The sequence below is a fragment of the Trichogramma pretiosum genome, unplaced genomic scaffold (assembly GCF_000599845.2).
Source record: "Trichogramma pretiosum strain Unisexual culture from Peru unplaced genomic scaffold, Tpre_2.0 scaffold44, whole genome shotgun sequence".
Lineage (NCBI taxonomy): Eukaryota > Metazoa > Arthropoda > Insecta > Hymenoptera > Trichogrammatidae > Trichogramma > Trichogramma pretiosum.
In genome coordinates, this window is record NW_019641632.1 from 180,957 (window position 1) to 205,487 (window position 24,531).

At 36.8% G+C, this 24,531-nt stretch overlaps 5 protein-coding genes across 7 annotated transcripts; 4 read left to right on the forward strand and 1 right to left on the reverse strand.

Moving 5' to 3' along the window:
- Nucleotides 1–366: 366 nt before the first annotated feature.
- LOC106649787 (zinc finger protein 148-like) lies at nucleotides 367–4,575 on the reverse strand. The gene is made up of 2 exons (XM_014367403.2): nucleotides 3,826–4,575; nucleotides 367–2,403 (listed from the first exon to the last, which is right to left on the reverse strand). The coding sequence occupies exons 1-2, from the start codon at nucleotides 4,226–4,228 to the stop codon at nucleotides 1,244–1,246; spliced, it is 1,563 nt and encodes a 520-aa protein (XP_014222889.1). The 5' UTR covers nucleotides 4,229–4,575; the 3' UTR covers nucleotides 367–1,243.
- Nucleotides 4,576–7,109: 2,534 nt separating this feature from the next.
- On the forward strand, nucleotides 7,110–11,451 carry LOC106649758 (plasminogen activator inhibitor 1 RNA-binding protein-like). 3 transcript variants are annotated; one of them, XM_014367352.2, is made up of 7 exons: nucleotides 7,110–7,628; nucleotides 8,516–8,654; nucleotides 8,770–8,952; nucleotides 9,062–9,070; nucleotides 9,309–9,392; nucleotides 9,707–10,214; nucleotides 10,300–11,451. In XM_014367352.2, the coding sequence occupies exons 1-7, from the start codon at nucleotides 7,334–7,336 to the stop codon at nucleotides 10,387–10,389; spliced, it is 1,308 nt and encodes a 435-aa protein (XP_014222838.1). In that variant the 5' UTR covers nucleotides 7,110–7,333; the 3' UTR covers nucleotides 10,390–11,451. The 3 variants fall into 3 exon arrangements, with proteins under 3 accessions (XP_014222838.1, XP_014222839.1, XP_014222840.1); XM_014367353.2 differs by lacking the exon at nucleotides 9,062–9,070; XM_014367354.2 differs by lacking the exon at nucleotides 9,062–9,070 and having other exon boundaries at nucleotides 7,111–7,628; nucleotides 9,321–9,392.
- Nucleotides 11,452–12,071: 620 nt separating this feature from the next.
- On the forward strand, nucleotides 12,072–16,839 carry LOC106649741 (uncharacterized protein KIAA1841). Its single transcript, XM_014367330.2, has 9 exons — nucleotides 12,072–12,885; nucleotides 12,987–13,255; nucleotides 13,331–13,791; nucleotides 13,853–14,500; nucleotides 14,696–14,990; nucleotides 15,082–15,310; nucleotides 15,389–15,662; nucleotides 15,767–15,963; nucleotides 16,182–16,839. The coding sequence occupies exons 1-9, from the start codon at nucleotides 12,744–12,746 to the stop codon at nucleotides 16,292–16,294; spliced, it is 2,628 nt and encodes an 875-aa protein (XP_014222816.1). The 5' UTR covers nucleotides 12,072–12,743; the 3' UTR covers nucleotides 16,295–16,839.
- Nucleotides 16,840–16,969: 130 nt separating this feature from the next.
- LOC106649810 (ubiquinone biosynthesis O-methyltransferase) lies at nucleotides 16,970–18,695 on the forward strand. The gene is made up of 4 exons (XM_014367440.1): nucleotides 16,970–17,175; nucleotides 17,289–17,787; nucleotides 17,891–18,071; nucleotides 18,140–18,695. Exons 1-4 carry the CDS (start codon nucleotides 17,114–17,116, stop codon nucleotides 18,268–18,270), a joined length of 873 nt encoding a protein of 290 aa, XP_014222926.1. The 5' UTR covers nucleotides 16,970–17,113; the 3' UTR covers nucleotides 18,271–18,695.
- A 913-nt stretch (nucleotides 18,696–19,608) lies between these two features.
- LOC106649845 (RNA exonuclease 1 homolog) lies at nucleotides 19,609–24,525 on the forward strand. The gene is made up of 9 exons (XM_014367504.2): nucleotides 19,609–19,708; nucleotides 19,914–21,727; nucleotides 21,796–22,123; nucleotides 22,205–22,353; nucleotides 22,427–22,891; nucleotides 22,958–23,255; nucleotides 23,322–23,487; nucleotides 23,558–23,817; nucleotides 23,899–24,525. The coding sequence occupies exons 1-9, from the start codon at nucleotides 19,609–19,611 to the stop codon at nucleotides 23,982–23,984; spliced, it is 3,666 nt and encodes a 1,221-aa protein (XP_014222990.1). The 3' UTR covers nucleotides 23,985–24,525.
- Nucleotides 24,526–24,531: the final 6 nt, after the last annotated feature.

The window sequence follows — 24,531 nt, forward strand, 5'->3', positions numbered from 1 at the left end:
TCTATACCATATCAACTAAATTTCTATTAATTTAATTGGGTAATAAATTTCTTTAAAATGCAAATATTCATTGATCAAATGTAACTGTTTATTTAAACATTTTATAATTTAAGTGATACATGATACAATAAGGTGAAAGTGTATGAAATGTTTTAACATCATAATTATTAACATTATTCGAGTGAACCAAAAGTTTTTTTTTGTTTAAAGTTTTCATAGTTTGTGAAACAGAGTTAAAAAGAGTTCAAATGAATAAAAAAAAGACTCAAGATGAATTTAGTTAATGACCATGACTTTACATTGCTATCTTAAAGGCAACTTAAACAAATATTTGTACAAAAAAATATATTAATTACGAAAAAGATGTTTGTGTCAAGGTTTTTATTAAAATAAAGAATTATTTACATGTCGTACAAATTTAAAAGGATAAGGGAAGAAGATTAATTTAACATGGAAATGATTTACACTACTTTGTAAATCACTTTGTACTTCTCAATATTTTCTATCACACACCTTTACATTAATAGTGACTACGATTTTTCCGTTGAATTATCTGAGCTGTTCTTTTTTTTTTGTAACAATATTATAAGATCGATGGCATACAAGTGATCTCTCGATTTTTCAACAGTATTTATATTAGCCTTTAAATGGTCATCTTTGACACAGTTAACTTTTCATCAACTCAAAAGTTTTGAAAGTAACATGAACAATTTTTCCTTTGAAATGACACTATGCATTCGAATCTTTTTTGGTTACTTATAAATCTTATGATTACAATATTATAATATTTTTATGTTATAATATCATAATATTCTAGCATTATAATATTATAAAGTAATATTATAATATAATTATATTAATCACATCAAGTACAAAAAGTTTTTCTGGTCAGTGCTTAACACTTACTAACAAGTATAAAAAATATTTTCTTATTCACCCAAGCAGTACATATTTTATGTAAAGTGAGCTTTTCTACAGTAAATAACATATTCACAAACATTGCTCATAATTATAAAATTTTTAAGAACATTGACCTTACTTTGTTAGGGCTAAATAGACAAAATCAAAGAGATGAATTTTGAACTAAAATCAGGAAGTTAATGAAAAATATTGTATTCATTTCAAAAAGCAAGGTCAATTCTGAAGTGCTTTTATATTTGTTTGGTTAATTAAATTATAAATCACATTGAGCATATTCAGGCAGAACGCTGTAGTATCAAATTTAGTAAAATTATACAGTCTCTTATAGTTCAATATAACTTGAGTGTGCAGCAAAATGAGAAGAATCATGATTTAAAACAAGAGAATGCTCAACTTCCTTTTTATTTGCAGCCAATTCCATTAATGCAAGGGCTCCAAGCCATTTTTGATTGTCTTCTAATACCGGTGGTTGTGGTGTAAGAGTTTCTTCTTGTCGAACTACTATTACCTTTAAATCAGTATTAGTTAGTTCTGGAGTACAAGATTTTGGAGGTTGATTCTTGCCAGCAAGCATCAACACTGTAGGTCTTGTTTCATTATTGTTCATTTGTAATGGCTGGTTTGGAACAAATTTTTCTTCCTTTATAGTAGTTGAAGAAACTTGTACCACTTCAGATACATTGTTAGTAATTTCAGAAGGTGTGGAATCTTCTTCTGGTTTATTAATGGCTTGGTTAAAATTTGGTAGTTTTGATTCAGATAGACACCATTGAACAGATTCACCCAGACTAGGCATAATTCTATTGCAATTATTTATTGGATGATCCCACCTCAGAGGCTTTGCTAATTGTTGTTCTAAACAAGCTTCTCTTAACCAACGTTTTTTAGGTTGCAGACGATCGAGTGGCCTTCTTTGAGGAGTGGCAGGATGTTTATTAATTTCAACATCTTCTTCATCTTCAGAAGTTGGTAGGATACCACAATTTTCTACAGGATCCTCGTCTTGACTTTCATCTTGACTATCTTGACTTTCACTGGAGTAAATGCAGTTGAGATTTTGAATGGGTCGGTCAAGATTCTCTTGTTCAACAACTGTATCCATAATAAGACCTTTTCGAGATTTTCCTCTTTTGTGTTCACTGTTATTTTTCCAGGACTTCATTTTTCTTTCACTTTTTTCAGTGGGTGTTTTATCTTCTCTCTCTCTGTTCAATTTATAACGTTCCAACCATCTTGTGACTTCATGTGGAATTTCTGTATTACCAGATACAGGTTTCAAAACAAAATCATCGGAACGTGTGAGAGTGGCATATGGATGGTCTGGACAATGTCTATTAGCATGAGTAAAACGCATTACACATCCTTCATGAGTACAAACAAATGGTTTTTCACCAGTATGCAGCCTTTGATGTGTTTTCAATTGACCTGATTGCGTAAAAGCTTTTGTACACCCTGGATAATCACAAGTATAAGGACGTTCACCTGAAAAAAATTACATTTATCAATTTTTACTCACACACTTTTCAGAAATTTTGTTTTAACAATTTATGTATGGAAAAAAAACTAATTAATGAGAACACAATTAGGAAAAAATTGGTTTTTCAGTTAAGAAAGCGTTCAATTCTTAGTATTTCCCCTTATTCAATACAAATTTCTCAAAATCTCTATTCATTTTTTCTCATAAAGAAATTCCCGGAAGCTTACAGAAACACAAGATAGTCTATAAAAATTAATATTGAATTATATGTGAATGTTTTCTTTTCCGATCGGAGATAATTAAAAAAGTATTGCTCGTAATAAGATTAATTTCTGATGTAAGTTCAAAATGAAAAATTATACTTATATAATAAATGTGAGAGAGGAAAAGTTTGCAAACGAAATGATGAGTTATAGTAAATAAACAAAATTATTTTCTTCCGACTTTAAAGAGCAGTATCAAAAGCATCGAGTCGTCAGTAGATGGCCAGTGTGAGCAAATTCATCGTATACATTTAACTCACATACATATTCCGGCGCGATTGTATGTATGTATTGCAAGAACGCAACAATGAGCAGGCATTCAACAGATGGTAAGCGCGCCACGGCGCAACAAAGACAGAAATACGGCGGCCGTATGAGAAAACAAGTGATGGGCGAGAGGAAGAAAAGCAGCGAGTGAACGTCGCCGCCGGCTACCTCAACGTAAAATGTTGTAAAACGAATTAAAAGTCGCTGTCGATAACCAAATAATCGTAAGCGAAAAAAAAGTAAGCTTATCGGTGGATGTAAAATAAGTAATAAAAAGTAAGAACATGTGAAACGCTTTATATCCGTTAGGTTTCGGACATTTTGTATTTTAATACGTAGAATCGCGCGCGCGGGAGAAACGCGTCGTCCATGTGGCAAAAGCGTATAACTCGAACGAACTCGGAGCCGGGTAGACCCATCTTTACGGCTTACACGAAAACATTGCCGAATCGATGCCTCAATTCATGGAAAAGAGAAAAGCGATTGATTTTATTCGGAATCGATACTTTAATTCACGCCTTTGAACTGCGTCGTAAATGACGAATAATACACTGTGCAGCACCGTAACACGTATAACCTTGCACATGGTTTGGCAAAATCCTCACGGTGGGTGATGGTTTAAGTCGCGATGCAAATGTAGAGCAAATGATAATTCTTTCATAGAAATCAATAGAAAATCAATATGCAAGAGAACATAAGATATGCATGTAGGTGAACATGTACTGTGCAATACTATGTATACATGTGCACGCGCTGTGACATAATTTGCAAATAGCATGCTTTGATATTCGCGCAGTTAAATCGCTTTTTTGAGGTTATGTCAGAATTTTTTCGCGCGGAATAACTCCTCGCGGGCCAAAGTTGACATAAACAAAGTTCATGTGAGATAGTAATTACCTGTGTGGGTTCTAAGATGAGCTTGAAGACTCTTTTCTCGGGGAAACACGCGATTGCAGTAAGCGCATTTGATGCTCGAGGGCGAGGTACTGCCTTGCATCATGAGGTGAGTCAATGCATCGGCTCTGGGTCGTCCACGCCTGTGAGAGTCGTTTCTACGATGGCGAGAACCAGCATCGCTTGGACTGCTTAGGTCGGCCGAGGTTCCATTACCGTTGCGATTTTCTACCATCATTTCGGGCGAAGAGCACGAACCATTCGGACTTAGATGAACATTTTGTGCTTTTTCGGCCCACGTCCAAGGATGATAGCACTTATCCCCGGCGGCGTGTGGCATCCCGCAATTACTGCAATTTACGGACCCCTCGCTATTTTTGCGCTTTGGCGTCAACATTTCCATCATTACCAGGGTCTTGATTCAACTTTGAACAAGGATTGTGCCGCCGCGAACGAGTTCGTCTTTAGTTGGCCTTTATTTCGTACACACAATACGCGCCAATACCCGCGAAATCGCGGCCCACCTCCGCGCGAAATTGTATTTTATGAATGAAGCTTAGCAACAGAAAACCATAAATTAATCGCTAATTAAGCGTCACATCAGATAAGTCACAAGTCACAGAGTGAAGTTCTTAAAAAACTTGATGTTCAACGGTCGAATTGTTTAATTGTTGTTGATTTTTTTACGCGTACACAAAGCAACACGTGAAACTACTACACACAGCCGCGTGCAACTGCCGAAACCGCCAAAATCTGAGTTGGCGCTCACTACTACGGCTCCGTCGCTCTCTCTCTCTCTTTCTCTCTCTCCAACTTCGTGTTCTTACTCCGCGAACGTCCAATATACCGCGGAATTCATTTTGCAATCTCGTATCACGTATGTGTGCGTACGCGTGAGCAACGTTGAACGCACAAACACACGAACCCGCGCGCTCTAGCTGCGCATGCGCAAACAAACCCTCATATCGACTATTTTTCTCCAAGCAAGCCGAGTCGGGGGCTAAACTTGCAACGCAATAGCAAATGTTCACGTCACAGAATTATAGCGTTGCCCGATTACGATGGCGGGAGGCGTTAGGCGCTCGGCACACGCTGGTATATCCCGAATTATGGGCTTTTGAGAAGGGGCGACGTTGCCCCGATGACCGAAAAAATACAGCTATATACAATTCACATTTTTTTCTAAGAAAATGCTTAAATGTATAATGTGACGCACCGCATGCCGTGATTTGTCTGACATTTAAATATGATGGATCTAATTGAAGAGATCATTCTTTCCAATCATCACTAAGAAAATGACTGAATTATTTTTACGTTCAAAGGACTTAATTATTTGCTTTGACTTGCATGGGCACAGTCTTGACTGTGCTCGGGGTTTTTTTAATTACTTTTATTTACTTTTAATTAAAAATGACACAAATACATCATATAATAAGTGATTTTGATTTGGTTATAAATATCGCTGGAGGACTGATCTGTAAATAAATAAAAGTTTGTAATTAGGGAAATACGTGTTGTCATGCAAATGCATAAAGAACTGATTTTCTTCGCAACTAATCATCACCGGAGTTGCTATGTTTAACTAGTGTTTAACCTCACTCGGCGATGCATATTATCGCGTGTCTCTCGGAGCACGTGTAGCTAGCTGCCTATGTCGTCGAAACACATTTCGCAGCGGCCATATCAGACGAGCGCCTTTTAAATATAAATAGGCGCATGACGATGTTATTGAGGTTTTCAAGTGGCATTACTATCGTGCCACTTACGTTTATTTATTAGACGTATACCATCTTCGGTACACGGCACTTTCTTTGTAAAAGCCAAAAATGAAAGTGTTCAAGTACAGAGTCAATGAGATTTTTCACATTTTCCTTCTTTCGTACTATTATTAGATTTCGATTTAATTTCATTTACGAGAAATTTCGAGTGACGCTCCTTCCGCAAACTCTCGTTTTCATAATCTTAACTTATTAAATACCAAAAGACAAGAAAACCAATGTTAGATGAGCAATAACGAGTCATTAAAATAAATATGACCGGATGCAAATTTAGGCTTGAGTTTTATATTAAATACGATGAATATTAGACTTGAGTATTGAAGTATTATAAAAATTAAAAAAAAAGTCAATTACATGAAATGGCTACATCGATTGCAACCTATATAAAAAATTATTTTTTGATTCAGCAGTAAGGGAGAAACATTTCATCTATGCAGTCTGCACAATTACATTTACATGAACATTTTTTTTTCGATGACCTAAGAGTGGCAATGAGTGCCTACTGTGACAACTGAATAAATTTAAATGCAGAGGAGAGGATCAAACAGCATTTAATAACGAGATGAAATTGGCAAACTGTGATTCTTCTAAAAAATATTGCGAAAACAGATTAATTCATAAAATATTTTTATTTGCATGTTTTAAGTGATCTTCTACTTTTCCACGAAAACTCAAGAACATAGGATTAGACACTCAATCGTCATTAGATTTAGCACGTGCATACCAAGCCCGGCTAAAGAAAATTAAATAGCAACGTTGCCACATTTAATGCAGTGCTCGTGTGTGTCGACAGTCGCTTTACGATGAATTTCTCGTCCGAAATTTAAATTTCTAACAAAAAATTCAACATATTTCAAAAGTTCTCTGCGCTAGTCTCATCGTGAATAAAGTGGAGCTCATGTTTATAAAAACAAAAAATTAAAATTTACCGTTTGAAAAATCTCTTTAAAACTAAATTTATAGGAAAAATAATTATAAAGTGCGATTAATTGCTTCATAATTAATGCTAAAGTTCTCAATACTACTACATGTTAATGTTTCATTAATCCTTGATGTGTTGATTAATTTATTTAAGACTGAAAAATAGTCAGGACTGAAATAGTAATGACTGAAAAACATCGCACAAATAATGATTTTGAAAATATTGACCGTAAAAAGCAAAGAGAAAACTCAAAAGCAAAAATTAATAAAAAAAAGCTGTTTTTACCAATCACTATGAGTTTTAATTTTAAAAAAAATGTCAGTTTCGTTAATCGACCGAACTCTTTAATCGAGAGTTTAGGATAATTCAAATTTGGTGCGACAAGTAGAAACGTAAGCTAGACAGGCACAACGAACCAATCGGCGCTCGCTCGCTCAGCTGGTAGTTGCGCGCGCGCCCGCGCGTCTGCGTTGCGAGTCTGCGACGCGCCGCGAGCGGACAACCATATCCCCATCTCTGTTCCACTTACGCCAACAGCTCTCCTTGTCCATCCCCACCAAGGTTCTTGCGCAGCTCTAGTCGCCAGAGCAGGGTTTAGCTGCACCTCGTGGTGAGTCTCTCAGACCTTCTTTCCTCGGCAGTACTGGGGGAACAACTCCGGCCATATTGAATCTATACAATTGGATGTCTGTGTTACACAAGGGCTCAGGAGTAGCCAAAAATAAAAGTTTTGATCCTCGTGTAAGGGTCAATTGCCGACGTGCGCCACCGCCTAAGCCGCCTTCCTCCGAATAAATATCCGACCACCACCATGGAGAACGCATACAGCATCAGCGTGACCAACAAATTTTCCCTGGCTCTCGATGAAGATGAGGACCCCCTAGAGATCTTGAAGATTCGTGAACAAGAGAGGGAAGCCAAGAAAAAAGAAAAGCTGACGGAAAAAGAACAGCGTGCCAAGCAACAAGAGCACCAGAAGCAAAATCCGTCGTCCGCTCCAGCTAAGCAAAAACCCCGGGCGAACAAGGAGAATCAACATAGTCAGGCCCAGAATCAGCAAGCCCAGACTCAGCAAGTTTCCCGCAACCAGGACGGCAAAAAAGACGGTATGAAAAATTCACGTTTTTTATCGTTGGTTTCTCTTTCGACTTTTCTCTCTCTCTCTCTTTCTAGCTCTTTTTCACTCTCTACTGTCTCTCCGTCTCTCTCGATCTACTGCCAATTTATTTCTCACCCGTACATTGTTCATTCGCATCGATTGCGCGTGCTTTTGCCAAGTGCACTCGTAAAAATTCAATTTTCGTAGTTTTTGGCATCGATTTGCTACCCATGACCATATAAGTACATTATAGAAGAAGCGCGCGAGGATCGACCTTTTTGGCCTCGCTGGCTTGCTAAAGACGGAAAACGTGCGCGCGTTTTCTCGCTCTCTTTCTATCGCTCGGTTGGCCTGCAGGCCGCTTGTTTTTTGCCCGCACGATAGTAAGCCCCCGTTAAAACGCCGGCACTCGTGCGTCGCGGTAAGGTTAGGCTGGGGCCTCGTGGGCCCGTGCGGACAAAGAGACTCTCGCTACTTCTCTCTCTCTTCCTCTCTTTTGTCCCCCCGGTTCTTCTTTTTCAGAACCGCGTGCGTGCATCAAAATGGTGGATATTCCTCGTTCTCTCTGGCTATTGCTTTCGCTCGGGCCACGACCATGTGCTCGACGTACCGCGAGATAGCGCGTCGGCGCATCTACAACATGTCGGCTCTGAATTCATATGCCGACCTCGCGTCGTTGAAATTACGTATTTTACCTTTTTTTTTCTTCGCATTGGCATCCTCGATGAAACTTATTTATAGTTTTTCGAGAATTTATGCTTCTACTACCATGAACGATGCAGCAACCTTTTTTCGATTCACGCAAGATTGAGGTGTATGATTTGTCGATTCCTACACGTGCTCTCTCATACCTTTTTTTTAGCTCTCGACTAAATTGGTAATTTTTTTCAACAGGAGATAGAAAATCTGCTCAGCAGAAAGCAGGCGGAGAACGCAAGTTCGAGGCTCGTGAAGAGCATAACAACAGACGTAATCGAGAGGATGGTGATCGCTTACCTCGCATCCAAAATGATTCTAGACGCGGTCCACCAGGGTAAGATTAATAGTCGATAAGAGCCACTGCAACTTTTTTAGTGAGCTCTTATTTCAAATTAGACAAAATTTAGTCTTCGTGCAACTGGAATCTATAATTCTCATTGTTTTTTTAGCGAGATTCGTGATAACCAAAACCCACGGGAATTCCGCAACTTCGACTCCAACGATCGTCGTGGAGGAGGACGCGGTCGTGGTGGTCCCGGTCGTGGAGGACGAGGCGGCTTCCGCGGTGGACGTGGTGGATTTGATAACCGCGGCAAGCGTGAATTTGATAGGCAGTCTGGTAATGATAAAACGTAAGTATTTTTGATTATTCATTCACTATCAGTTTGAATTTTTTAAATGTAATGAAACTAATAATTTAATACTATTTATGCTTACTAACTTTTTCTTGCTCAAATAAAGGCTACCCAGGTAAGAACCTGTTATTTAGCCTTTTTTTATAAACCTTTTCTTAAAAAGGAACTAATTATTAATAATACCTTCAATTCTTTGAGTTTTAAAGTTGTTTCCACATTTTATTAATTTAGCCTTTTGTTTGTCACTTCATTTGTGTAACTTCATAAGAAGGTGTTTGATATTGTCGCTTATTTGAGTTGAATTGCTATAATTTATTCTCAAAAAGCTGTATTTCATCAATTAATTTAAATAGGAATGGTTACAGTGGCGTAAAATCCATTGACAAGAAAGATGGCGCTGGCAGCCATAACTGGGGAAGTCACACTGAAGAAATAGAGTAAGATGATTTTTTCTTCTTGCATGATTGAATTAAATTTAACTATTTAACATTTGTTGACTAGTAAAATGAGTGAAACTTTACACTAAAAAAAGTGTTATACTTATAATCTTTTGAAATGATTTACATTTTCTAATCAATGATCATAACTTGTTGATTGACAGCAAACTTACAATTAAAAAAAAAAGTATACTGTATATTTGAAATTTTAACACAAAATTTATTAGTTAATCATTCAAGTAATATCTAGAAATAAGAGTTACCTAACTGTAAAACATAATTCCGATTTCTAAACCCCATTTTATCATTTACAGAGACAGTTTCAACCAAACTGAAAACTGGGAATCAGAGAAAGTTGAAACTATGGAGACATCTCCTAAAACCACTGATGGTACTGAAGGTCAATCTGGTGAATCCATTGCTGATGCAACTCCTGTAGAAGAAAAGCCTGTCGAAGAAGAGACTCGTGAATTAACCCTTGATGAGTGGAAGGCCCTTCGTCAGACTCGTGCCAAACCTACTTTCAACTTGCGTAAAGCTGGTGAAGGTGAGGATTTGTCTCGCTGGAAGAAGATGTATGCTCTGGAGAAGAAAAAGGAAGATAATGAAGATGAAGAAGAAGAAGAAGAGTATGATGCCACTGAATACCCTCAACGTGTTGGACGTCAAAAGCATCTTTTGGATATTGATATTCAATTCAGTGACTCAAGACGCAGTGCTGGTGGTAGGGGTGGCCGAGGCGGTCGTGGTAGAGGAGAACGCAGCGGAGGCCGCGGTGGTTTTAATCGTGGACCTGTCCGTCCTGATAATGAATTCCGAGCTGTAAGCAACTCAAAATCTCTGATATGACACGAAATATAACTAAATTGTTCATTTTTATTTATTTATTTATTTGTTTTCTTTCTAGCCGGAACAAAGATCTCCTCGTGAACGTCAAAATGCACCCAAAGTTGATGATGTCAAGGATTTCCCATCCTTAGCTGGAAAAGCTCATTAACTTGCATTATAACCACGCCAGTTCTTAAATTTATTATTCTTCAAATATTGTTTCATTGATGATCAACACAACAATCTTTTTTATCACCTAGCTACAGTTGCTACTATCTCTAATAAAATTCTTCAGCATTAGTTTTATTTGATCTTGCATGATCAATTTATTGTAACACCAAATGAAAACAAGATCTTAAAATTTTGCAGCTGTAAATTTGCAAATAAAAACCTAATGTACTCTCATAAGTATAGGAGAGAAAAAACAAATTGCAAGTGATTTTTTTGACTGCTATTCTCTATTGAACAAATACTACTTTTATTTATAATGGTTGTTTAATGATTAAATATGAATGAAAAATTAATCAAGGTTGATATCACTATTCCTTGATATTATTTTCATGCCAAGTATGCAATTCATATTGATGGCCTAATTAATTGAAAAAGTCATTTATACATCGACAGTTAATCATAACATGGTTATGATATTTCTTTCCGCGAACAATATTTCTACATATTAGATTTGATTTACTTATGGCACACTCTACATTTGTGCAATGTGTGTTAAAAATGAATTACATACTTATAGAATCCACCAGATTTAGTGTATTTTCTGTCGAGGTCAATGTGTCATAAAAGAGTAAAAACTTGTATAATTTAAATCTCGATTAATTTGAATGAAATTGCACTAATGTTCAACTTGACGTAACTTTTGACGGTAATCTTATCGTGTTGACAGTATGTAATTACTATCTGTTTTAGGTGTCATTACTATAATTTAGTAGGGATATTGTCAATTTTGAATTTAAATCTATTTTATGTAGTTAGACTCATTGACACTATCTCTAAATGAAACGATAGTACGTTTACTAACCAGTGAGAATAAATTGCGGTAAAAAACAGTAAAACAAGTGATAAATCTACAAAAACCATAAGTTATATCATTTGATGTTATACTTATTCTTATCAATTGTCATATATATGCTTCGAAATATATTCGAAAGATTTAATATTACTGATTCATTAAATTTGTTACAATTATTATTTTGAAGTAAAAAAAAACGAAATCGTCCGAACTGTTGAGAAACCTATTAATATTAACCCTTCCACCTGATTATTGAACGAAAATTAGTACAAAGACAAAATTATCGTGTGGTCACAACCTTAGGTACGATAACTACAGATAATGTCTTGCAAGTTCTTGTTACATGGGATTTTTTTGTCAGGAAATCATTTTCAATTGCTGTAATTATTATGAAAATCGCGAATTTTTATCTCATTTTTATTACACTTTTTTAAGTGTTGAAAAAAGGGAGAGTATAGTAGTAGCTGTACGTACCTGAATATGTATTGATGATAAAGAAAAACGTGTATAAAGAAACTGAATAAAATTTAGATTATGTTATTTGAGCTTTATAAATATTTAGAGATGAAGAATTATCAGCATTCAGAGATTGATGTTTCGTGAAATATTTATTTACTTGGGCACATGAATCATTTAATTTCATTGGGTTTTTTTTTCAATGTGTTTTTTAAATTTAATGACAGTGATTCATGATAAAACTAGGAAAGAATGATTTCTTTTATTTATCACCAATGAATTCGAAAAATAATACTAAAATTCAAAAAGCAAACTCATCTTGGTAATATTATTTTTAATTATTTAAATAACTTCATTTTTAATTTATTTATGTCGTTCAATTTAAAATTTATCGGATCTTGAATTAATTTCACTTGAGTTTAGGTACATCGATGTAATTTATTCAGCAAATCTTACCTTGACAAGTGAAACTATTGCAATCAAGCGAGTGTGCCTTAAAATTTAAGCTCACCTCAAAAGATGTCTATGCGTCATTTGATAAAACTACTAAGATCAGGAAGTAATGAAAGTCCAAATTATGCAAAGTTCAATGATTGATGCGCACGTTCTTTGGGAAAATTGTTTTCGGTCATATCGGGGCAAAGGATAAAATAAAACTAGATTCGTAAGGTAGCAGTATTGCTTTGCAAGAAAAGTAAGCGTTTGATCAATTTTTCGTCTTAGTAACGCGCGATCTTGACTCCCACATTTAATACTGAAAATGACCAATGTTGATGTTTCTCGCTACATTGTACGAGTGCTCCAAAGAAGTTTTAAAAGATCTTAACCTGTATGAGTGTAGTGCAAAATCGGAAATTAGTAACTGAAATGTTGTTGACACTAAAAAAGACGACTATAAGATCGCGCTCAACGAGGATGTACGAAAGCAGCCTTCACGTATCAAGCTCAACGTTGTAGTCGTGCAAATTTTGGTAATAACACCCAACGATGTCTTAGAAATGTCAGATTAATTGTTCGCTCAGTCGATCTGCTCGGATGGCGCGATGTTTCCAAATCTCTTCAAAAACCCAAGCTGCGCGGAGTTTTACGAGCAGCAGCAGCAGCAGCAACAACAACAACATCAACAACAGAAACCAACGGCCTCGTCGAAAGACGACAAGCCTTTGCAGGAGGCGCAAAAAAAGGGTGAGTTGGTGCGCTTAGGTAAATATACGCGTGCCGCGAGAAGCGACGATCGCATCGAGACGGCCGTCGATTCGGAGTTGACTATGGATTTGTTCTTCCAGAGCTGGACAAGAGCAGCAGCAGCAACAGCAGCGAGTGCAGATCGAGGGACGGCGCGACCGATCTCGCCGTCGAGGGTACGAACTACGCGGAACTGTCGGTCAAGGCCTTTTTCGACTTTATGCGCGTGGCTTACCAAGTGAACGACAACTTCCCGGACATAGCGTCGGCCATATCGGCCAACAGTCAGATCGACTGGAACGCCTTGGCCAGCTTCTCCCTGCACGACTCGAACGAAACGGGCCGTGAGTCGGGGCCATCCGCTGCTCTGGTAAGCAATACACTCATTGATTCTCGAGTCTCCGACAGAAGCGAGTCCCATTCGCATCGACGATAATTGTCACAGGAATCGAACAAGCCCGACGAGACGGCCAGACAAGAGGAGGAGCCGTTGCTCTCGGTCCAGCCGGTCCAAGCCGAGAATGAAGCCGGCAGAGGAAGTAGCGGCAACGGCAGCAGCAGGAGCGAAGCCAGAGCGATCAAGTCCAAGAGCAGCCCTGCCATCGGCTCGCTGCAACTGGCCAAAGGGTCGAGCAGCAGCGGGGCCAAGTCAGGCGAGCACGACGAGCCCATGTTGGCCAAGGTGATGAAGCGGTGCCTCAGCGACGTGCTGCACGAGGGCTTGCTCGACTCGGTGCTGCCCTACATGATTCCCAAGTCGGCCCTGCAGGCCATCGGCAAAAAAGTTACGCCGACGTCGCCGCCTCGAGCCTCGGAGCCCAAGAAGCCGCCCGACGATCGCTTTCCACCGCTCAAGGAGACGTCGAGTTCCAAGGACAAGCTCAACAAGCAGAAAAAGCTGTCGGAGTAAGCACCGATGCTCGAGTCAAAGTCGGTTTAGTCGAGTAAGCTCAAATTACTGTCGCAGGGCCGAAGTCGAGATTCACGTGTGCGACGAGGCGAAAAACATCAAGAAGGACTTTCGGTGCCCGCAGCGCCTGCTCATTCAGAAGATGTGCTACTTCGCCGACGTGACGGCCGGCCAAAAGCTCGAGGAGATGGACATATCGGTGCACTGCGACGTGGCCATCTTCGACTGGCTCATGCGCTGGGTCAAGAAGGACCTGATCAAGAAGTCCGAGTGGCCTCGGCTCGAGGCGGCCAACGTCGTGCCGATCATGGTCTCGGCCTCGTTCCTGCAGATGAGCCCGCTGCTCGAGGACTGTCTGGCCTACTGCCACGCGAATCTGTCGGAAGTGCTGGCCACCTCGGCGGTGCTCAGTTGCCTGAACGACGCGCTGCTGACGCGACTGGCCGAGCGCTTCAGCAACGCCGACCTCGAGGCGGTGCGCGACAAGAAGGACAAGGTGCAGAGCCGACTGTTCTGCAAGCTCATCCTGGCGCTGGGCGAGCCGAAGCCCGAGGCGCGTCGGGGCCACTACGGCTCGCTGGCCACCCTCTTCCGCTGCGCCAGGTGCCGCAAGAACGTCGGCCGGCCCGTCTCGCTGAGGGTGCCCTGCACGCCCGACCGCATGAGCATCGACCCTCGGGGAGACGTTCACAGTAAGCACACTAGGTACCTATACACGACGCCGATTCTCTTTCTCAAAATGATCGCTCCCTCGACACAAATGCGTGTGCATTGTGCGCGCGGACCCGCGGCGCAGTCCCGTTTACCACATATTATCTATTATATACACACGCCGGGTTGCGCGCAGTCGTAAAAGAGCCCGCGGCTGACTTTCGATTTTTCCTTCTACCTCGCGCGCAGGGACACCGGCTGGAGCCTGAACGAGCACGTCCTCAAGCTGCGCTCGGAACTGCGCTCCTGGCGCAAAGTCTACTGGAGGCTCTGGGGCGACTGCCACTTTCTCTTCTGCCGCCAGTGCGCCACCTGCTTTCCCGTCAGTCAGATGGCCTGGTGCGCCTACCACCCGGACAATCCGCAGTTCTTCGTCAACGAGCAGCAGCGGGCCACGCCCTTCCCTCTGGGCCGCTATCCCTGCTGCAGTCAGCGAGCCTACCGATTTCAGGCTCTGGCCAATAGGGACGGTTGCAAATTTCGCGTGAGTCCGTGATTCTACGCTCTGTATACGAACTTGCCGTGTAAAATGATCGACGCCGACAAAATTAGACATCGATACTTACGTTTCGTAGGAACACGTACCGGAAATTCGCTCCGAGAACGACGAGAGAATCGTCGATTTATTCTTAGCTCACAGGGACCACATTGCGATCGAGCCACCCCAGCTGTTCTTCCCGGAAAAAATCACGCGCTTGGTGGCGCGAGATTCCACGTTGCCGGCGGGAAAGCTGGCTTGCAAAGAGACTTTTTGGTGGGAGGGAATCGAGATTCTGCCCCCTCGGCCCAAATTCGGCCTTTTAGGTATTCCTTTTTCACTTTCTGTCTATTTTCAAGTGATTCGCGAAATCGCTCGTTCTTCTCTATGGGCCGTCTTTGCAGCGAGACTTTGGGGCGGTTCGAGTCTTCATAAGCGGCACCTGCAAACGCCTCAGAGAAGTTGGACGGCCAAGGAGGAGCGTCGACGACCGTCTCGGTCGGCTACGGACTTCTCGTCTTCGATCGCTTCCTCGGACACGTGCGACGACGAGGACGAGGTCAGCCCCGAAGACGAGCACAGTAGTGATCCGGATGAATCCCTCGAAAGCGAACAATCGCGAGACATGGAGCTACCTTCTTCGAAGAAGCTGAGAAACCTGTCCAATATTCGTAGAGTGTGAGCTAACGAAATTTTTAATAAATATTGCCAAGCGCAGTTGATGAAATTTCGTGACTCTTCGAGAAATCGGTCATTCTCACTTTGCGACGTTTACCATATAGGTGCGATGGCATGGGCACGTGGAGCGCCAATTTGACCGTCCGATACAATCAAGACAATCAACGAGATTTCGAAGAGAAAGCCGCCGGCCAGATGATAGCCCTGTTGACCAAGAGAACTGTTTTGGAACGCAATCTGCGTCCGAAAAGTCATTCGCCAAATAAACATTTTTCATGGAATACCACTGCGCAGCCAATCGGTAAAAACTATGATTCACCGATTGCACCTTCTCAAAAGTACTTTGGAATCGAAAGAAATTTGTATTTGTTTTTTTGAAGAATGATTATTCTCGTTATCGAATATTTTCTCAGAAATGCTTCTGGAAAAATTAAACTACATTTTTTCGATTTCAAAATAATTTTGAGCTTTGAATTCTATCAAGTATATTTTGTTTCAAATTTTGGACTTTTCTCGCAGGTGGTACATACATCCGTCTAGAGTCTGAATTTTTTGGACAAGTGGCCCAAAATTACAAGTCCAAAACAAATACACAAGCCAAGTGTTCACTTAGAGTTAAATCTTCAAAATAATATAAACACGTTAATATGGAAATGGAGTTATCAACCTGTTATATTTTTAACTATGGAGATTTGATTTAAACATCCTAGTCATTTATCCAAAAAATTTAATATTTAATAAAAAAATTTTAAAACTAAATTCTGCTAAAACTATAATTTTTTTTTTGTGACGTTCACTAATTGATCGCATTATCCATTATTTTATTTACCTATTTTTCACCGATTTTCAACCGATTCACTTGAGTTCTTGAAATAAAAAAAAAGAGAAAAATCTCCCAACTAATAAATCCATGACGTTAAATTCATTTCGCTGATTTTGATATTTTTTGTATGATGATTTCCTACTCCCTGTCCTATAAAAAATTATATAATTTACAAGAAAATTTACTTACAATCGCACATAGGTACTGTAGTTATATAATTATGATTATTTTAAAAAATTTCTTTTAAAAAGTCTCATTTGAGGTACAATTTTTGGCGAAAAATATATATACGATCAAAAGTACTAACTCATAGATGTGCAATTACAATACCTAATTATGCAATTATAATTTATGTGTCCAATCAAAATTTTTTGAAATGTGTAGCTTTTAAGATTATAGGCCGCATTCATACTAATCGGAAAAATTTTTAAATTAATGAAAGAAATCATACCTATGTCTCTGTAACTACGAGTGTGTCATTTCGGTATAAACATAGTCTGCAAATTTCAGTGTATGATGCAGTATTGCACAGTTTAAGTTGCGTTGGCTTAAAAGTAACCACAGTCTCGAATTCAAAAGGTTTTAAAATAAAAACAAGGGTTTTACCAAATTATTTTTCATATTCACCATGAAGGCCTTGAGAAGTCATTCATTATTGAATCAAACAGCGAAATCATGTCTTGGATTTAGGTAAATTTAACTTATAACCTTAAATCTCATGTATCTGAAAAACTGTGGATTATTATATTTCTTTATTAACATTAACATTGTAGATTAAAAATTGTTTAAAATTTATGTTTCAGTCAGAAGTATAGTAATACTGCACTGATGAGGAATCAACATGAAACAAGATCAAATTCAACTGTTGATTTTCAAGATGTTTTAAACCATTCTAAACATAGCGACAACTGGTGGGATCCTAATGGAGAAATGGGAGCTCTTCATAAGATGAATTCTCTGAGAGTTAAATTTGTCAAAGATGGATTGATAAATAACGGGTTCAAAGAAACTAATTTCAGCCACCCTTTGGAAGGCATTAAACTTTTGGATGTTGGTTGTGGTGGTGGTATTCTATCTGAGCCTCTTGCTAGAATTGGTGCTAATGTTACTGGGTTAGATGCTTCAAAAGAATTGATATCCATTGCACAAGAACATGCAAGCTTGGATAAGGATCTATCATCAAATTTGACCTATGTACATTCATCAATTGAAGATTTTTCTGAAGATAAAGAAGAAGTATTTGATGCGATAGTTGCATCAGAAATTCTTGAACACGTAATCGACAAAGATTTATTTTTAAGGGTAAGAAATTGTGCTATAATTATTATCATGTTGGATTGTGCCATTTTTGATATTTTTTTGAATGTTATATTTGATTTATTATTATTTTTGTGTCATGTTTTAGAGTTGTTCAAAAGTATTAAAACCACAAGGCTCTATTTTTATTACAACTTTAAATAAAAATATGATATCTTGGCTTGGAGGAATTGTTGGAGCTGAATACATCTTAAGACTTTTACCTGTAGGAACACATGATTGGAATAAGTTTATTACTCCTGAGGAAACAAAGCAGTTATTAGAAAAAAGTATTATATTAGTATCATTATTTCTTCACAAAATATGTAGCATGTAATAAAAATTAAATTGTTTACAGATCATTGCAAAACAAAATTAGTACATGGAATGCTATATAATCCAGTTACACATGAGTGGTCATGGACATCGTCAACAGCTATAAATTATGCTATTCATGCAGTAAAAGTAGAATCTGTAAAAAAGGAATGATAATTTAAAAAATAATAATTCCGAAGAACTATTTTTAAGGAGATACCAAGGCCAGACCCATATGATTATTTTCAAATTTAGTTTTTGAGATTTTCACTAAATATTTCTTAAAAAGCTATGTGCAGGTCTTAACTTTGTTGTTTTTTTAGACATTTACGTAGGTTTTTACAAAAATATAAAACAAAATCTCGGAAAATACGTTTCAAAATGTTAAAAGTAATTTGGCTTTGGTACCTACCCTTGAAATTTTATCTCAAGTATTTTTTACATTACTTTGTACAGAATTGAATTTAATAATGTTGTGTAAATTTGATATTGCCTGACTGTAGTTTTATTTATCATAGTTTAAATTTACAAGATTAAAAACAATTAATCTTGATTTTTTTGTGATTTTTACCAAATAAAATTAGTGATTATTACACGAACAAATCGAGTTTTAATAATGATTTTCCTTTCATTTTGTAATTAAGTTTATAGAAATGAAAGTTTTTTTTTAATTTATAATTAATCAATTAACTTTTAAAGTTGCGTATTCAATAAAGAGTTTTTATTATTATTTTGTGTGCATTATCAAGTCGTATTTCTATGACAATACGATTTTGAAATTATCTCTGAAAAAATCACCGTATTCAAAAATTTCATTCGAAATTTGGCGGTGCCTTGCAAATCTTTTGGGTAACGTGATCGGGCAGTCAATAAATGTTGGAAAAAAGAAAGAATAAAACGAGATATGCTTGGGAGTGCACGTGCGCTATTTAAAGTGGGTGTAGGTAGTACGATCTACGCACATATACATTTGGTTTACAATGATGGACGTATCGTTTCCTTTTAAGAATGAACTCGGTAATTTTGGAGTAGCGGGGTCAATGCGTTCGCAAGTTCTTGTAGCGTAAAACGGCAATAACTCTGCAGACATAATTAAGATCTAAAGCGGTTTTTATTAATTATTGCCATAACATGTGAATCTTTTTATTAATGATTTACTTAACGTTTTAGTTAAAATAAAACCGCTAGTGTTGTCAAATAAATTTAACCTCAACTGTCTCAAAAGTTCAATTTACATACACCTTAGTTGAGTGTATACATAGTTAATACGAAGTTTATAAATAACTACATTCAAATGAGCATTTTGCTGTACAAATCTGCGTAATGTACTGCAATGTTTGATCGGAATTGTTTATTTGCTCAAAGGACTCTGTAAGTGACTCATGATTTGTCATTACAACCCTTCTACGCAAATTTTGGTCACGGTAGAAGTTTGTTGATGTTATTGATTTCGCGAGATAAGGAAGAAGAGAAATGTCATTACTGCTAAAATGATGCAATGAGCAATTAGTAATGCTTCCATCAACAGGTTATTTTAAAGGCATCAATTGTCCGTTTTATGAAAACGGCTATTGTGAGCGGCCTTACTGTCACTTTAGACATACACGAAAAGGTAAATTGTTTTTCTCGTACATTTTCTCGCAATTATTTTGTTACATACTAGAAATACGAAAAGAAATTGACGTTGAATTTCCGTATATTTTTACGATTTAAATTATTTTTTCGGATATTTAGAAAGAAATTTTGCAAATGAAGTTAACATTGTTTATCATGTTGCATGAAATTATTTTTAAATATATTCTTATTTGATTTTAAAGATGGAGCTACCACATCTACAGCTATTGTTTCTGAATCAATATCAAAAGCTCAACAAGTTGAGAAGAATGAAGCTAGTCCATTGAATTCTGCCAATTCTGAAGTACTTCAGAAAATCAGTGAAGCTGTAAAAAAAGCACTAGCTGATGAAAATCTTACAGATGCTGATAGTATTGCCAATAAAGTTGTAGAGGGTCTTAATAAAAAACTAGTATCAAATGTACTTACAACATCTATAAGTAATAATGATACTTCTTCAATTGTATCCAGCAGTAAACATTCAAAAGTATCTCCTCCACTGCAGTATACTCCAACGCCGATTGCTGAATTAAAAAAGCGACACTTACCCGTCCCAGCTTATGAACTTACTCGTGAAAGCAAAGCTGTTAAAAGAAAGGTTTCTGGTAATGAAAAACCATGGATGGATATAATTCGAAATGTTGGTACAGCAAAAGAATCTGCACCGTCTTATATACCAACAGCAATAAACCCATCTAAGCCAATTAATAAAAATTCAACTCTTGAATATATTCCATCTACAAAATATGATTCCTACTTAGATGCATGTGAAACTACTAGCATTAATGATGATGCATATGTACCAGAAAAAATCAAGAGAAAGGATGACGCATATTATCCTAAACCAAAAAAACGAAGAGAAGAATATGTACCAAGAAAACCAAAAGTACCATTAAACATACATTTTAATGATGAATCTTATGAGGATCTTGAGAAAATTACATACAACCCAGAACTCAATATAAGTTCTGCACAAGATAAATCTGATGATATTATGGAAATCCCACTGACAACAATTGAAAAGCCTTTGGATGAAGAAGTTATTACTGTATCAGATGATGAAGATTGTAATGATCATTCTAATTTAGATCTATTACTCAGTAAAGTTTTTGAAGATGAAGTGGTAGAAAAAACGATTGTTAAAACAGAAAAGGTGGATCACATTGTTGAAAATTTGAATGATAATAATTCAGATGTACTGAGATTTAGAAAAGAATCCATAAAAACTGAAAAAAATGATCCATTGATGGTTTTGGAAGATATTCCAAACGTTGATCCAAAACTTGGTAAGATTATTAATGAATCCATCAAATTGGAAAAAGATGCTCAAAAAACGAAAGAAATTGATATTAGGAATACATTAAACCAAAAAGAAGATATTGAGCATCAAAAAAATAAAGAAGTTGATTCAAGGTATTCAAAAGCTAAAGATAAAGACAAAAATAAGGAAAAAGAAAGAAGAACGGATAAAGAACACGAAGAGAAAAAAAATAAAGAAAAAATTAAAGATAAAGATGATAAAAAAAGTAGGGAAAAAGATAAACACAAACATATTTCTAGAAGTAATGAAAAAGATCGTTCATCATCATCTTCAAGAGACAGAAAAAGAGACAAAGATAGTCGAAGTAAAGAGTCGAGTTCTACGAGTAGTAGAAGAAGGAGCAAATCTGAAAAAGATAAACGTTCAAGTTCAAAAGATTCTAGAGATAAGAGAGAATGTAAGGATAAATCTAATCACAGAACAGAAGAAAAAGATAAAAGTCGAAGCAAATCCAGTTCAACAGAACATAAAAGTAAAAGTAGCTCTCACAGAAGTTCTAGTAACAAAAGTTCTCATAGCCATAAGTCTGACAAAGCAACTGATGATTTAAAAAATATAAGCGCAGAAAAGTCAAGTGATATTAATAAATGTGATAGCCCTGAGTATGAAGAGTTTTCACCTATCAATGATAACTCACTTTTTGATGAATCTGATTCTGAGTATGATGTGGAAGAAGAATGTAGAAAAATATTTCAGGTAAAATAACTTATTCAATTATGTATATGGTATTACAAAAACAAAAATTTAAGTTTCTCTTTCATCAGGAATATGAGGTCATCGAACAACCAAAAGAAGTTAAGACTGAATCTAAACCAAATGTGGAAGAACCAGAAGAAATTGGGAAAAAACGCATTGCTCATGCATCTGCTTCTACAAATATAATAAAATCAGTTGGACCAACTCAAGTTCAAAAACGCCTTCCTAATCCTCAGCAAAAAATGTATGAAAGATGGCGATTATCGAAAGAAATTGCAGCCAAAAAATCTGAAGAAAAAGAAGCCCACACTGATAAAGTTTCCATGAAAATGGCCAATGAAAAAACTTCCAATCCTGGTTCAACTTCTCATAAGGAGTCAACAGTTAATGGAAATAGTAAATAATCACATTTTGTTCATAAAAAATATGTTCTTGAGATTTTTCCATAAAAATTAATCATTTTATTGTATTGTACAGATCGAGTTCGAATAGCTGGGGTTCCTTATGCTATGTTATTGGCTCTGGAAAAGAAAAAAGTCATGCAACAAGTAACTAAAGTGGAAACCAAGACCATTGCACAAACTCAAAAAGGAAAAGGTGCTCGTGTTGCCCATGTGCCTCAAGTGGTAAATTAATCGTTTGATAGATTGAATTTAAACATTTGAATAATTACGTCTTTGATACAAATTACTTTTCTAGGTACCGCAATTAACTCGACCGGAACCTATACAACCATCAGGAACAGCAAAGTTTCCGTTAAACGTGCGTCAGTTTTATGTAAACGCTATGCAAGATATTTGTGTGCAAATTTATGACTGTCATGACGATGCTGCCCAAAGAGCTACTCGCGAAGAATTAACTTGCTACGAAAAGTGCAAAGCACTAAATGTGTATAAAAACTCATGCATGTTGACTGTACATAGACTGCGTAAAGAAGTTGATCAGAAAAGTGCAGAGCCAACAACATCTGCTGGTGCAGGTATGGTTTCACATGAAGCCATCCTGTTGGGAAAAGTTAAGGGTAGTTTTAGTGTTGTTAAACCAAAGAAATTCATTGTAAATTTCAAAGGTGAAACACTATATAATAAGCTTTCAAAGTGGATACTGACTGATCAGCAACTCAAAGACAATGGTTTTCCAAGGCCACATCCTGAAGGACCAAAGGTGAGCTTGGTCGCTCTTATAATTTATTTGAATAATAATTTTAAAAATTTAATTTGAATTATTTAGGGTCGAGCAAAACTATATTCATACAGTACAAGAGGTCAATCAAATCCATCCAAAGTGCCTAACCAGCGATTCTGCTGCCGTTGTAATAAACCATTTATGGTTGATAAGCATGGCATACCCATAAAAAAGGAAAATTGTATATATCATTATGCTAGAAAATTCACATTTAGAGGAGAAAGTAAATACATGTGTTGTAAACAAGATGGTTCATCAGATGGCTGTTGTGATGCTCCAACACATGTTTGGGATTTGCTAGATCTCGAAAATTTAAGGGGTTTTGTAAAAACATTAGATAAAGGTAAAATTCTGGAAACATTTTTGACTCGAGCATGAAAGATATCCTAAAAATTTTTTTATTTTCTAGATGATTCTGCCCCTGAAAAGCAAGGCGTTTACGCTCTTGACTGTGAAATGTGTTACACTACTCAAGGTTTGGAACTTGCACGCGTTACTGTAATTAATGATGATTGCGAAGTCATTTATGAAACTTTAGTAAAGCCAACAAATCCAATTATTGATTATAATACAAGGTTTGTTAAAAAATATGAATTAATAAAAAGATTGTCAGGTATATATTGAAAATGTCTGTATTATACTCAGGTTTTCTGGTATTACCGAGGAACACATGGAAAATGTGACAACTACATTGTTAGATGTTCAAGCAACACTTCTTTCAATGTTTTCATCTAAAACTATACTCGTGGGTCATAGTTTAGAAAGTGATTTTAAAGTGATGAAACTTTTACATGATACAGTTGTCGATACTAGCATTATGTTTCCACATAAAAATGGTCCACCTTTCAAAAGAGCTTTGAAAAATTTATGTTCAGATTATCTCCGAAAAATTATACAAAATGACGGTGAGTATTGACTTAGATGGATGCAATAAATAAGCTGCAAGAAAGAGCGATATTTTATAAATACATTACTTTGAATTCCAGTTGCTGGTCACGATAGTAAGGAAGACGCTGTTGCTTGTATGGAATTAATTGTATGGAAAGTGAAAGAGGAGGCCAAACTGCAGTAAAATATTTTTACTGCGCGAAAAGTCGACTTACTAATTTACTGCCAAATGTTAAATTTACTCTGTATAATAGTGTATTATAAGTACTTCTACATCACTATAGAAGCTAGGTATCATTGAATCGGATTATTTTATTGTGCTCTTCCAAGGTCTTTTTAAACATAGAATTATTCAAGCTCATAATCTATGAGTTAAAATGTACAAGTGCGAGTGATAAGGAAATGACTGATCCTAATTTTTGTTAAATATATTTTTATTTTAATTGAAGAATCTGAAAAAGTGCCCAAGCGTGCCTTTTGAGTTTATCTTAATTTCGCGCATGAATATAAAAAGTGTACCAAGTAGATCATGACATTACAATACTTTGTTATCGGAATAATTCAATTTGAATTATGCACACATTCATTTATTCTTTTGGTAAATCAATCTTCACAATGTGGTAACTTAAATTCTCAATAATACATCGACTAGTTATTTTTTAATTATCGTAAAATATTTAGATTTTTGTACATTCAAGTATTTATACTAAATAAAATTAAAAATATTATTT